This window comes from Mercenaria mercenaria, chromosome 7, assembly GCF_021730395.1.
Source record: "Mercenaria mercenaria strain notata chromosome 7, MADL_Memer_1, whole genome shotgun sequence".
Lineage (NCBI taxonomy): Eukaryota > Metazoa > Mollusca > Bivalvia > Venerida > Veneridae > Mercenaria > Mercenaria mercenaria.
The window spans coordinates 69396516-69411145 of NC_069367.1; the positions used below are offsets into that span (position 1 = coordinate 69396516).

At 34.1% G+C, this 14630-nt stretch overlaps 1 protein-coding gene across 1 annotated transcript; it reads left to right on the plus strand.

Annotated features, from left to right (window-relative positions):
• Window positions 1-2363: 2363 nt before the first annotated feature.
• Window positions 2364-8837, plus strand: LOC123555328 (uncharacterized). Its single transcript, XM_053547261.1, has 2 exons — window positions 2364-2927; window positions 5508-8837. Exons 1-2 carry the CDS (start codon window positions 2521-2523, stop codon window positions 7102-7104), a joined length of 2004 nt encoding a protein of 667 aa, XP_053403236.1. The 5' UTR covers window positions 2364-2520; the 3' UTR covers window positions 7105-8837.
• Window positions 8838-14630: the final 5793 nt, after the last annotated feature.

The window sequence follows — 14630 nt, forward strand, 5'->3', positions numbered from 1 at the left end:
AAGTGCTATTTTAGAGGCCTGTTTTTTAATATTTTCGGGCTCTTCTTACAGATTTTATTGATTGTCATAACAGCAGTTCTGAGGAACACGATTGTGGCGGCTATAAAATGTTCCCCTAAATTGCAATATTTACTGGCATTTTGGGATCATGGAGTTCATTCAATTTTGCTATAAGCCGGTGGTATTTGGCATCTTATTGCCTTTCATAAACAGACTCAATCAAACCGAGTCTTCTAAGGAAATCGGAAGGAAAATGTGTTAGTGATTTAGAAGATAACCGTCAGGTGGGAGCCTATTCAACAGTACTATATAGTCCTGGGGAAAATAGTATTTGTATCAGTCAGTTGTTGCAGATCGTCAGAAAATTCTGAATGCCGTTATGTTGTTACCGTGATGATACAAGTGCAAAACATTCAGTGACAGGAGTTTCTGTACTACTTGTCCAAAACTGTGGAATGAACTGCTGTTAGAACTACGCAAAAGTAAATCACTTGACACATTAAAAAATCTGTATTTCAGAGATTTCGTGGCATTGCTTTAATTTTTTTGATAACTGTTTATTATACGATAACAGCGGGTGATACATGTAGCTCTTAATTTTTTGTAAAAGGTTTTACATTTCAACATTTATATTTCCAAGGTTTGTTTAATTAAACGCACTTGTCGGTACAGGCTGTATGGGTAGGATACCGGTAGTGTGTAGTATTTCTTTTTTAAATAGTATATGATGGCACCATTAACCGGGGGTGGGGGGTTGAACCTCTATATCAGGTGTCAGTTCCTCAAGGCACTATGCTGGGACCTTTAATGTTCTTATGTCACAATAATAATACCAATAATAACAACCTTATTTTAACAAACAATCATGACCGCACTCCTCACCTGATAAGACATCTGCTTCTTTAGAATGTTTTCCTTCTACAAGTACCTTCATTTTTCTTTCCTTCAAGAATGATCCTAACCATTTACGTATGAATGTTTCCAGTGATTCCATATGATTCAATTTTGTGTAAAAGTTTGTTATGTGGGACTGTGTCGAACGCCTTTGAGAAGTCTAATATGACTATGTACATTTGTATGTTACGATCGAAACTTTTCATTAGGTCCTTTATGGTGACTAAAAGTTGTGTTTCTGTGGAATACCCAGAACGCAAGCCATGATTTAGATTTGTAAAGATGTCATTCCTTTCTAGATGACTCCGGATGAATTTACAAGGTATGTGCTGGAGTAATTTACACGACACTTACCGGGCGGTAGTTTTCTGTTTGATGACGGTCGCCTTTTTTGAAGTCTGTCGATATATTTGCATTTAATCAAACCCTGAGGTAATGTCCCAGTATCCGCTGATAATTGAAAACTTCCACAAAGAGCTGGTGCTAGTTCTTTTGCACAATTTTTAAGTACAATGTTTGTATACCATCTGGACCAATGGCTTTCTTTGGGTCAATTTTACTTAATAATTTTTGAACCCCTGTTTGTTCTATTTTCAACCGAGAGATGTCAGGGTAGATCTATTTAATATCTTTTCTTTGGGTGAGTGTATCCTTTTCTGATTCTACAGAGAAAACTGATTTGACTGATCTATCAATAACTGACAATATGTCTGCTTTTGATTTCGAGTCTGTAAATCAATTCCCTTGTCTTTTTAGTGGCGCTACTCCTACGATTGTCTTGTTTCTTCGACTTGATGTAAATCCAGAAATGTTTAGAGTTTGTTTTTTTTCAAACCCATCTTTAATAGCATTGTTTATATGGTTCCACTCTGCATGACGCATTTCTTTTTCAGGTGTTTTAAGAATTGTCTATATTTATCCCATTTGCCTGATATTTTTGGCTTTAGTATAAAGTCTACATTTCCTTTTAAGTTGTTTCTTAATGTTTCTATCTATCAATTCTTTTCCCTTATTTTCTAAACAGTAGAGTTGGCCCTTAACGCCGATGTCTAAGTAGTGGATGTTGTAGAGTACCTCCACTGAAATTGAAGTTTACAACACAGGCACGGGTCCAGTGTATATTTTTTTGTTTAATATAAAAAAAAATCCCTTCTTTTTTCACACAAATATACTTTTTTATATGTTAATCAAATAAAAAAAATCGATGATCAAAAATCCGGTCACAGTACTTAGCCTATCATATAACACGTTACATTCAATATATATGATACTGTGACCGGATTTTTTACTTAGTCATCGATTTTTTTCCATTTGATTTGAAAAAAGGGATTTTTTTTTATATTAAACAAAAAATATACACTGGACCCGCGCCTGTGGTTTACAACACCTCTAGAAGCGACATGATATCCTTCGTTATGACTGTGTCGTCTATCAGCTGAATCGTCAGCAGTTTAGAATGTGCCGACAAAACGAAAGTAGCATGTTCACGCCCTTTGGCGAAATTGAAATTGATCCTATCGCTGATTTTTATTCTTTTTATAAAACTACTTATGAATAGTTGAATTAGGTGTAACATTCAGGAACCAAAACTATTAAAGTGGTACAACAGTGACCACGTACAACATTATGGCAGACTGTGACATCACCAGCGTGTCAAAGTTGGACTGCAGTATTTGTTTGAGCAGATTCAAAGATCCCAAGTTGCTGACATGCTTTCATACATTCTGTTTGCAGTGTTTGGAGGAATATGTGATAAGAACTGGGGAAAATGGAAAGTTCGAATGCCCATTATGTCGCACAAGCATGGCAATACCAGTGGGTGGAGTAAGGACATTTCAATCAAATTTCTACATTGAAGTTGAGGGTTTATCTGAGACCAGTGTTGACTGTGATTTGTGTGGAAATGGACAGAAATCTAGTCACTATTGCATTGAATGTGAAGAGCATTTCTGTGAAAGATGCGCTGTTGCGCATTCTAAAATGAAAATAACACGAGATCATAAAATGGTTCAGTTGAATGACACTAATGGGTTGTCAGACTATTCCCCCCCAAGATGATTCCCCCTCAAGACAATTCCCCCCCAAGACAATTCACTCACGGACAATTCCCCCCACAATGTTATGTAAGGGTGACAGTTCCCCCTCTCCATATTATAATATGTTTAAAGGGTTGTAAAGTTTATTTAATATGGAAAAATTCTATACTCCAATACTGTATATTTAAAAGTAAATAGAAAAACTTATATTTGATGCATTAATTTGGTACCCAAAATAAGGAATTTTTTTATGTGAAGTAGTAGCATTTTGGATAAGTAGCCATGGCTGAGAACTTAATTATTTTTAAAGCAATTTATTTATTTGTTAACGGTATCTATAATGGAACCTCTATGCAAAGATGTATGTAAAAAAAAAAGAAAATATTTACATTTAATAAGGTAATCTGATCGTCAAAATAGCATATAGTTTCCCGATGTTGGACAATAAAACTATCTTAATCATATAAATTTTGGGAAAACTAAAAAGATTACAGTTATGTTAATAAAAGCCAATAATACCACTTTAAACATTAATATGAAAAACTTGATCAAAAACGAAGCTGCAAACATGAATTAAAAAAACGATGAAATATCAATACAATTTTACAAGTTGAAACGTCCTTGGAATTCATCATGAAATTTATTAAGGATGTTACATGTGTCGGTTTGCTTTCATTCCAGAAAGCATGGAGTAATAGTATTTTCTCTGGATAAAAAGTACTATATCCTTACAATACAGGTTTTGATAAATTTCTTACAAGAAGAAGTTGATTGGCATTATCTAATTTTGCTTTATCACAATTTCCTGATAATTGTCATTATACATGGACAAACTGTTATATTGTTTATAAATATCATAATCACAATTAAAATGTAACAACAACAGTATCATAATTGATTGATCAATGTCAGCTTTGATTACTGTTTTACAGCTGGTAATTCAATCAAGAGGTGTGAAAGATTGACTGGTTACCGTTTTGATTAAATTTGTTTATTGCAATAATGTCATTACGCGATTCTGGTAATCAGCACCTTTCAATCGAGTTGAGAAGTCAAAGGAACAATGATTTGTTTGTATGTATCCCTTAATTATTATACATTTTAATTTTTAGGGTTTTTTTCTGGAATAAAATATCCCAAAAAGGTTTGAGATTTATTTTATACAAGTACTATTTCCTGTTTCATGTGTAAATAATCCTTCTATAAGATGGAAGTATTTATCATATTCTACATATATATAAAATCAAATAAAGCAGATGCAGTTGTCCTGTGAGTTATAATTGTCCGTAAGTACTGACCTGACACTCATTAATCTTTGCCAATATTTTCTGGCGTTTTCATATTTTATGCGATACATTTTTGTGTATTTGTGTCCTGAAAATATCTACATTAGTTAAAATAATGGATACAGTTAACCAATGGCACAGTTAACATAATTATTTAAAAATCTCTTTTTGAGTCTTTTGGCTGAATTTTGTTCTTTAATAAGTGCATCAGTTATCGATATTATACTCTATGATTATAATTATTTTCAAGACACCTCTTTCCATTCACATTCATTAGATGTAGATAATTATAGATATTGAAAAATCCGCAGGGGATTTTGTCCTACACTCAATATACAGATATTAGAAAGAAGAACCTTGGTAATACACAATGGCCCACTATTCAGAAAAATAATAATAATTCAATGTCTTCGAAAAATGCTAAGCTGCTTCTTAAGATAGCTAGGTTTATTAAAGAAGCCACACAATATAGTCAATACACTTAAAAATGATACCACATTATATACCGTGCCGCTAAGATCTAAGGAATTAATGTAGAAAATTAAGAAAAATAATTGTCCTGTTTTTTTCATGGAAGAGGTAATTAAGTATTAAGATTTATCACACCGCTAATATGTAAGGAATTAATTGCATAAATTGTTTTTACTCAAAAATTGATATTTCAAACAAAATAAGAAGTGAAGTTTAACTTACATAAAATCTTTTATAATACTCATAATGGATACTCCTAACCAACCACTAAATTTCAAATTTCCAAAACGCACTTTTGGAATAAAAAATCCTGAACAGCGCTCATTCAGTGTTCAGTGCTTGGCTTCTCTATGATGAGGTACGTATTCTCTGATTTCACATGTTTTCATCATGAAAAACTTTTTAAATCATTTCTGAAATTTGTAACATTATGTAAATGGTAAGAAAATACTGGAGTCAATACCCCTAAAATGTACCAGAACAAAAATTTTCCGGGGAACCTCCCTATACCTCCATTATGGGAGGAGGTATCTCCCTCCAGTACCTACCCCACCTTTCGCGGCCCCAATATCAAACACCTTCCGACGCCCGTCCTAAGAATATTTTCACAATGTCTAACTAAAAAATATAGATAATAGAATAAAGGACATAAATATAATTATCCAATGAACTGTTAGTTACCAGGTCAAAGAATAATAATTTTTTCATGTAGAATAATAAAAAGCTCACCTTAGAACAAAATTAGTAAAAAAAAAGATATTTTTATATCAGTATAAAGAAAAAATAATATAAATAAAATAAGGTGACAATTCCCCCCCAGTTTGGGGGGGAATCGTCAGGGGGGGAATTGTCAGAGGGGGAATAGTCTTGGGGGGGAACTGTCTGGAATTCACACTAATGCAGCTGAAAATTTCTCAAGAAAAGTGCAAAAGAAGTCATACTGTCCACATCATAATGGTGAAGAAATAAAAATGACATGCAAGGATTGTAATGTTCTTTTGTGTGTTGTTTGCAAACTCACTGAACATGAAAACCATTGCACTGCTGGAATTGCCAAAGAGGCTTCAGAGAGGCGTACACTGCTATCGCAGAAACTTGCTGAAACACAAAGTACAATTAAAAGCCTGAAACTTACCATTGGTAAAGTAGAAAAGTGTGCAGATGGAATTCAGAAAAAACTTGAAAATGATGTTAAAGAAATAGACGAACGTGTTGAACAAATTGTGAAACAGATAAAAGATGATTCAGAGAAGATGAAACAGAATCTGCGCATAAGTTGTACAGAGGCATTAGTTTATTACGTACAGCAAAAGAAAATGTTACATGAGAAGGTCAATGAAGGAGATGCAGTTGTAACTCATGCACAAAATGTTATAGATGTAGGAGATGATATAAATGTTCTAGATACCTGTTTGCTGACTAAATTGAATTACATGAAAGCAACTGGAGAAAAGATTTCAGTGAAAAACATGACCTATTTAACATTTAAAGCAAGTAAATCTACAAATGCCCCATACCAGATTGGAAAGAATATCCAGACAAAAAATGGCTTAAGTGTTCACAAAGAGAGTACAATCTTAAACGAAGCCATAGGATTAGGAAACACAATTCAGAATAATGTGCTGGCAGTGTCAACTGAAAACATTTTTGGAGCCTTTCTTGACTTCTCAGAATTACTTCAACACAAGATAAGTAGTCAGGCTACTGAAACACAGCAACCTTTAATTGAAGGCATAGATAAAGGAACTGTCTCTGGTCTTACCCTGGTTGAACGTGACGTGTGCTATTTTTCACATTTAACTTCTAAGTCTGTGTATAAACTTGTTGGAAAGCAATATGGAAAGAAAGTCAGCAAGTTGATAAATTATCCTTTTGGACTAGCATATAGAGTGATGGACAGTATTAAACAACTCCTTGTCTGTGTTCAAGACACTTCAAAATATTGTAAGACATTTGAGTCTAGTTCTAGTTCTTCAGCAGGCTGTGTCATGGCAGTCCCTATTAACATAACAGGGGAGAACTATGTATGGCGGGACAGAGAAATTCCTGGTCCAACTTGTATCGCAGTCAGTGAGACAAATGGACTAATTTGCCTGGGTTACCCTACTTCTAGAAAAGTAACGCTTAATTCTCCAAACGGCAGTTTGCTATCAGAATTCACTGGTGATATGGATTTCGGAAGTCCAGAAAAATTTTGTCCAACCAGTGTTTGCTTTGATAAAGACATGGGAATTATTATTGCTGACTATGGAAATGACGCAGTGATAAGAACTGATGGCACTGGAATCTTTTTACAGTGCTTGATAAGGGGAAACAAACCTCTGAGTGTTGCTGTTGGGAAGAATGGTAGTTTGTATGTCGGGTTTATGCTGGAAGATATAACACAGTACCAGCTGAAAGCTCAAGATACTCTCTGAATTTCATATGACATGAAGAGTATATACACTGCTATACAGGAATATTTGTTATATGGAGTATGACATAGAAAAAAGATCCTGATGTCACTTTTAGGCGATGAATGACTTTTCTTAACAAAATTCATCACAATGTCATGTTTGAAACAGTGAAACAGCCATTACGTAATTCTAGAATAATTACAGCAGTGTAATAAAGCTTTGATGTTGACATTGTTTTAAGCTTTGAAACAACCCCTTGGGTGAATTATTTTTTTTTTTAGTTTATTTTTAGTCCTCATATACCTTGGTTTATCATAAAGAATATACCAAACTATTCATAGTAAGTAGAAGAAACTGTCATCAAGACAGATAATTCTTTATTGAACAGGACTTTTTGTCCTATGACTGTTCATGTTCTTTTTTGTAGAAGATATGAAGCTTCTTTTTCAAAAGTATTTTGTCATTACTTTTTCTTAAATATATGTTCAGGTACTCCGGGAGTTGAGAGTGTTACAAACAATATACATTTAAAAAAATGCAAAAGTTGCAAAATGAAAGTGAAAGTAGAGCTGTCAAAATGACAACGATGCTGCAATATTTCAAAAAAATATATAAGTTAACCTTTAGCCTGCTGGTGGCAAGTGATTCTGCCTTTGCGACCAGTGCAGATCATGATCAGCCTGCATATCCATGCAGGCTGATCATGATCTGCACTGTTTGCTATTCAGCTAGTAAATTTTCAGTGAATACCCCTTCAAATGATATATGGTATTTCCTGAATTGAATGATGGACCAATCCATTTTAGAAATTTAGCAGGTTAAAGGTTAATCAATTTATTTCCCAGAGTATTGTCAGTGAGTATTGACCTGGCACTCATGAATATTCCGTATGTTTCCGTAAATTAATTTCTGTTTCCGAACATAAATACCGATATACTGTCGCATGTGCAGGTAGCTGTGTGGACAAAGCGTTTACCTGCCAATATCAGAGTTGTGGGTTCGAGTCCTACGACTTACCATATCTTTTTTTCCCAAATTTTAGATGCAACCTTACCACTTATTTGATCAAACGTATCGTGATATGTATGGTTCATTTATTAAAAGTTATCAGATTTACCCGATGTAAAAAAGTGGAATAAAATTGTTTTAAAAGTATCTTAGATAATTACCTGTCACCAGCATTCCAGAAAATAAATACTTCAAGAGAAAACAATTAAAATTCATGAATTATGATACATGAAATAATGTAAAAATAAAACGGGTATCGATAACATTACAGTAAAAGAATGATCTGGGGTGGTTTTGAAGCCGTGGTAGCTTGAGTGGAAGTCAGACACCTTACCACTATGCCATCGTGTCATTGCTTAACTGTGAATGCTATTTTAGTAATATAGACTTTTTCAGGATACAAATATTGCGTAAATTAACGAAAACGGCCGAAAATATTGGCGAAGATTAATGAGTGCCAGGTCAATACTTATGGACAATACCTAGGTAAATATGTTAGATACACAACAAAAACAAATTTTGAGATAAAAAATATGTTTGAAAAAGAAGTTTGGTATTTTCTACAAAATAGAATGTGGACAGTCAAAGTACATGTGTTGTAATACAAAATACATGTTACCGGATAAAGTGCTCAGCAGAGCCTCGCATTTTATCATTTCATTCAACTTGTGTTAATAAATTCAGTATGAAAAGACACTAGTGTAATAACCTTTATATTATCATGATTATATTCAATAATTAATGGGTATGAAAGTTTTTATGTATATCTGTATGCATGGTCAACAGGAAAAAGAATCAAAGAAATGCTTCTTCTTTTTCTGAGATCAAGCTCTGTATATTCTGCGATAAAAAACGGTTGAAATGCGGACCTGTAAGAGAGCATTATGACGTCAATTATAACATCAAATTGCCGCATGACGTCCGATATATTACTACTCTGGTAAATGAAGTCCCGCATAATATTTATTAAAATTTGTCAATGAGCATGTCAGAATGAAAACAATCAAGGCCTTCTTGTGATTTATCATCTAATTTACCACAGTTCATCGTTCAGGTGCTTCAGTATTTAACCACTCGGGCTAACGCCCTCGTGGTTCAATTCCTACGCATCTGAACTCTGAGCCATGGTAAATTACATGATAAACCACTCGAAGGCCTTAATTATTTCTTAAATAAAGCAAGGGGTTTATGATCTATTATAAAATCTATTTTTAAAACTAAAATCGGTTATATATAAATTTTTGGCAGAAATTTGACACATTGGCGTTTAACATTGTCCAATTATAACAATAAAAGTTACTCTATCATTTGTGGCAGAAAATATATATAATATTCATATTTCATATTCATTTTTGGATTCTATCATTGCTGTCAGTTCAATGTCCTTTTTGCCAGAAATGTATCTGTAAGTAAGTAAGTAACGTCTCTATTTAACGAGGCTAACGCATTCGGTTTCCCGATCTTCCATGTGGGCCTCAACATATACACATTTACATATGTACAGTCAACATAATACACAATATATATATAGTGAAACAGTACGAAACATAATAATAACGAATAATATTCAGATGTTCATAAAATCAACATGAAAATACATTACTATGTAGAAAGACAAAAATTAAATATTTGAAGTAATGATTTTAATCAATTCATCACTAGCAGTTTTGATATTAAATTTTAAGATGATTATATAATGCAAAAATTTAGTTAGAGAATTGCCACTGGACATAAGATGTTTGAAATTTCCTAAGAGTGTCAGAATTTAGAATTTGTGTTGGAATGCCATTCCATATTTTTGGACCGGAGTAAGTAAATGACTTTCTAAACAATTCTATTTTTGGTTTTGGTATAATTAAGTTTGACCTTTGTACAGGTCTTACGTTTAAGTTGTGCCTGTGATTAACTGTTAGGAATTTATTTTTCATGTAAAGTGGAAATGATGGTTCGTTTATAGATTATACATGAGAATCGACTTTTGTACATAATTCTTTGGTCAAAGGACATCCAATTTAGTTCTTTAAATAATTCATTTAAAGAGGTATCGAAACTTTTGTCTAAGATTATTCTGGCAGCTCTCTTTTGAAATTTGATAATGTCTGAAAGTAATTCATTGCTGCAGTTTCCCCAAATAGTGCAGCAGTAGTCCAAGTGAGGCAGTATGTAAGCATTAAAAAATAGTTTTTTAGAAAGAAGATCAAGATATTGTTTAATTCTAAGAAGCAAGTAGAGCTGTGAATTACATTTTTATACGCCCGTTTGAAAAACGTTTTATGGGAACGCCCCTTGGCGGCGTCCACAGACTTTTTCCGGAGCATATTTTCTTCATGCATGGAGGGATTTTGATGTAACTTGGTGACACAATTGTTCACCATCATGAGACAGAGTGTCATGTGCAAGAACCAGGTCTAAGGTCAAGGTCACACTTAGAGGTCAAAGGATACAAGAAAGAAAACTTTGTCCGGAGCATATCTTCTTCATGCATGGAGGGATTTTGATATAACTTGGCACAAATGTTCACCACCACGAGGCGGAGTGTCATGCGCAAGAACCAGGTCCCTAGGTCTAAGGTCAAGGTCACACTTAGAGGTCAAAGGATACAAGAATGGAAACCTTGTCCGGAGCATTTCTTCTTCATGCATAGAGGGATTTTGATATAACTTTGCACAAATGTTCACCACCACGAGGCGGAGTGTCATGCGCAAGAACCAGGTCCCTAGGTCAAAGGTCAAGGTCACACTTAGAGGCCAAAGGTCAGATACAAGAATGACTTTGTCCGAAGCATTTCTTCTTCATGCATGGAGGGATTTTGATGTAACTTGGCACAATTATACACCATCATGAGAGAAAGTGTCATGCACAGTTCCTTTCTTTAGAATTACTTCCCTTTGTTGTTACTATAAATAGCTTATATTGTAACTTCTTCGTTACTAGTCGTAGGGAAAAATCGAGACCACTTTTCTGTAGTACAACATGCATGCTACATCCAATTTTGAGGTGTATTTTGACCAATCTCTACCTGGTGAAGACTTTTGTGTGGACTTATATTTTTTTTTTTTTTTTTTTTTTTTTTAAATTAACTTCCCTTAGTTTTACTATAAATAACTTATATTGTAACTTTTTTATAATAGACCATAGGGAAAAACCAAGACCACTTTTCTGTGGTACAACATAGATGTTACTTTCAAATTTTAGGTGTATTTTAAGGTCTCTCTACCTGGTAAGGAATTTTTTTTGTGGACTTAGGAAAACAAAAGACTTACAATAATTACTAAACAACCACAAAATTAAAATTCATTTGCAATACAGCAGCTAGAGTAAAGAAATTTGCTGTGAAGGGCGTATATTGTGACATTCTGGCACTCTTGTTTATAGATGGGTGTTACCTTTGATTGTTTTAGCTGTGTTGGAAATTTTCCGCTTTTGATACTTAAGTTTATTATGGTACATAGGGGTTTATATATAACATCTGAGGCAGTCTTTAGCACTAATGCCATCCAAACCAGTTGCTTTTGTGACATCAAGACTGTTAAGCATTTGTTTCACATAACTTAGCTCTACATAGGGTATTTCAAATTTGTTAAATTGAGTATCATTTTCAAAATGAAGAGATTCTTTTAACACAGTTTTCATTTTGTATGATAATTCAGTGATATTTTCAGCATTTTTAAATACATTTGCAAAAAAGGAATTAAATGTTTCTGCTGTTGTTTTTGGATCAATTATTGGTGTACCATTTTCATCATTTATGTAGTTTGTTTGGTGAATTGTGCTTTGCCTGATAGACTTTTCAAGTTTTTCCAAAACTTTTTGGGATTTTTCTGGTTTGAGTTTATTTCCTGATCATAAAAGTCTGTTTTTGCTTTATGAATGAGTACTTTTACTTGTGATTTCCAGTATTTAAAGTCATTGATATTATTTTTCTTTTTGGCAAAGTCCCTATTAGCTATATCCTCATTGAACCAATCAGCTTGGTTTTTATGTCTAACTCGTTTTTGTTTATGTGGGGCATGTACATCTAAAGTTTGTAAAAATAATTTGTTAAAAGTATCTAAAGCATCATCTGGATCACTGAACATGTCAATGAGAGACCATGGCTGGTTTGACAAATCATTTAAGAATTTATCTGCATTAAAGTTCTTTAAGTACCTGTAGTTTATTGTAGTGTGCATGGGACCTTTTTGTATATTTTTATTAGTCCTTCTTGTGAAAATTACCGGATAATGGTCACTAATAGACAGTATAGGAACTGCAGTGTATGATATACTATGTGGTTGGTTACTGTAGATATGGTCAATAATAGTTGATGATGGTGTAACTCTTGTAGGTTGTGTTATAAGTTGAGAAAGGTTCTGTCTATAATTTTAGGAAGGTTGTCCACTGTTTCAGGTCCATACTCATCTGTATTGTACAAAGTAAAACAAAAGGTACACAAACTACTAGAGTGATCAAAGTATACAATTTATACATGTATATTTAAGTTTATAGTTGATACCATAATTTGTTTTTGGTAACTAGAAAATTTAAAAATAATTTAAACATGTTGAAACTGTATTGAAGCTTGAGAATGGGAAGCAAGTTTCCTGTTTAGGAAGTAGGAAAAAGCCCATAAATTGTTTCCTGATTGGGAAATTTCCCCTGCTGGTGGTACTCTTGTACCTTGCCTTTACCAGTTTTTGACTGGAAGCCACTTTTAAGCCAGTTTGAAAGACAAATTCAGGGTTTCAGAAATCTGCAAATTTACTGGTAGCCCATGGGGCTACCAATATTTTTGTCTGGTAGCCCGAACATTTTAGTTTATTCGGCAATGACTGTTTCAGATTATTTGCTAAGTGCTTGTATACTACAATCTACAGTTGGGATAGAATGCTTAAATTAATGTAGGGTTTCTTAATTTCAGCCATACCCATACGGGGCACTCGTTTGGAAGATAAAACTATTAAAATTGGGAATTCTTCTCCCGCAAATTATTGTAATATGACAATCAAAAAAAGAAAGTCAGTCAGTTTTTATAAACTTGCAAATTCCTTATTATTTGCAATTTATCTTATAAAATAATTTAAGTTGACAAATAATTCTGTCTGATTCTTAACATCTTATAAAAAGCAGTTTAATAAAAGGACTAAAGCCGAGTAAATTACGTTTCTCTCTTTCTTGGCAATGTGTAATTACGTATCCAAACTTATGTTTGTCCGAAATCAGGTATAGTTCCTGACAAAAACGCGCCGATTTTTGCTAAATTATTGTCGATTTTTGCATTCTGTGCAAGTATTTAAATTAAAAAGCATAAAGTCTATGTAAGCACTTAACACCCTCATAGTCAAATATCCTCTCAAAACTCGATAAATATTGGGGTCAGCGAAAATGGAAGTACACTTTTATTTGGCAGTTGGCGATAGAATGACGTAATCTTAAGACTGGTTTGCATATTATTTTGAACACTACGGATCAGCAACTTGAGTGCTTTTAGATCAGTCTAAAAACTCGTGTGCACACATAAACATTTGCCTCCAGGTGCGATTAAAAACGGTTTATTGTTTGCCGACTGTAACAGTCGTAGGTCGTAAGATAATTAATGCCTCCGGCGTGTATTACCCGATAAACAAGGGGATTACATGAAACTGTCAAAGTTATGCATGAAGACTAGATTATTGATTTCCGGGCTACTCGATATAGGGTTTTAAGGTAGCCCGGCAGGCACGCTCTGAAAATATTTAGTAGCCCGACAGAATTTTCTGGTAGCCCCCAGGCTCCGGACATGGGATTTCTGAAACCCTGCAAATTGCATTCATTTTAATCTGGTGATTCAAAGAACATTCAAACTCATTTAATCCCCATAGGTGTAAGTCTAAGCATGTTCAAGTCATTGGCTGGAAACCATTTTCAAGATGTAGATTGCAGTTACTTATATTGTTTACCAATTCTGACCTCAAAATCTTAAGGCTAATTTTGTGGCCATATGTCTGGCCAGACCTGTCCAATCCCAGCCTTGTCAGAAATTGGGCACATTGGGGCAGGCAAGACCAGAAATAAGAATATGTCGAAATCAAATGAGGTCATCTACTAGCCACGAGCAGCTAGCGATATGTAAGGTACGATTCCAAATGACCAAATCTTGCTCGTATTATTATTCCTAAACAGTGTTTGATTTCTAGGTCAGTGTAACCAGACTTTTGACCTATTCAGATTATTACTTGTAAACTATCTTTCAGTTCAATGTTATTAGATCATGACGTCATCCAAAATAAAACAATATACTCTGTTTTAAGCTTGTTCATAGTTGCTACCAGTAACCCTTATGGGTGACTCCTTCAAAAGTCTGGGGAGGATAACGCAAGATACAGGAGACACTCCTATTCCAGAAGCTTCTCTGGTTCTTTAGCGTGCATGGAGTAAGGACTCGTCTCAATGTTATCATTTTAGCTCCTGCTTGGGGTGAGCTGTTGTGATCACTCACCCTCCGGTATCTGTCAGTCCACACTTTTCTTCAAACAACATCAATTCTGAAATAATTTCACACAAATGGTCCTTATGTAAGT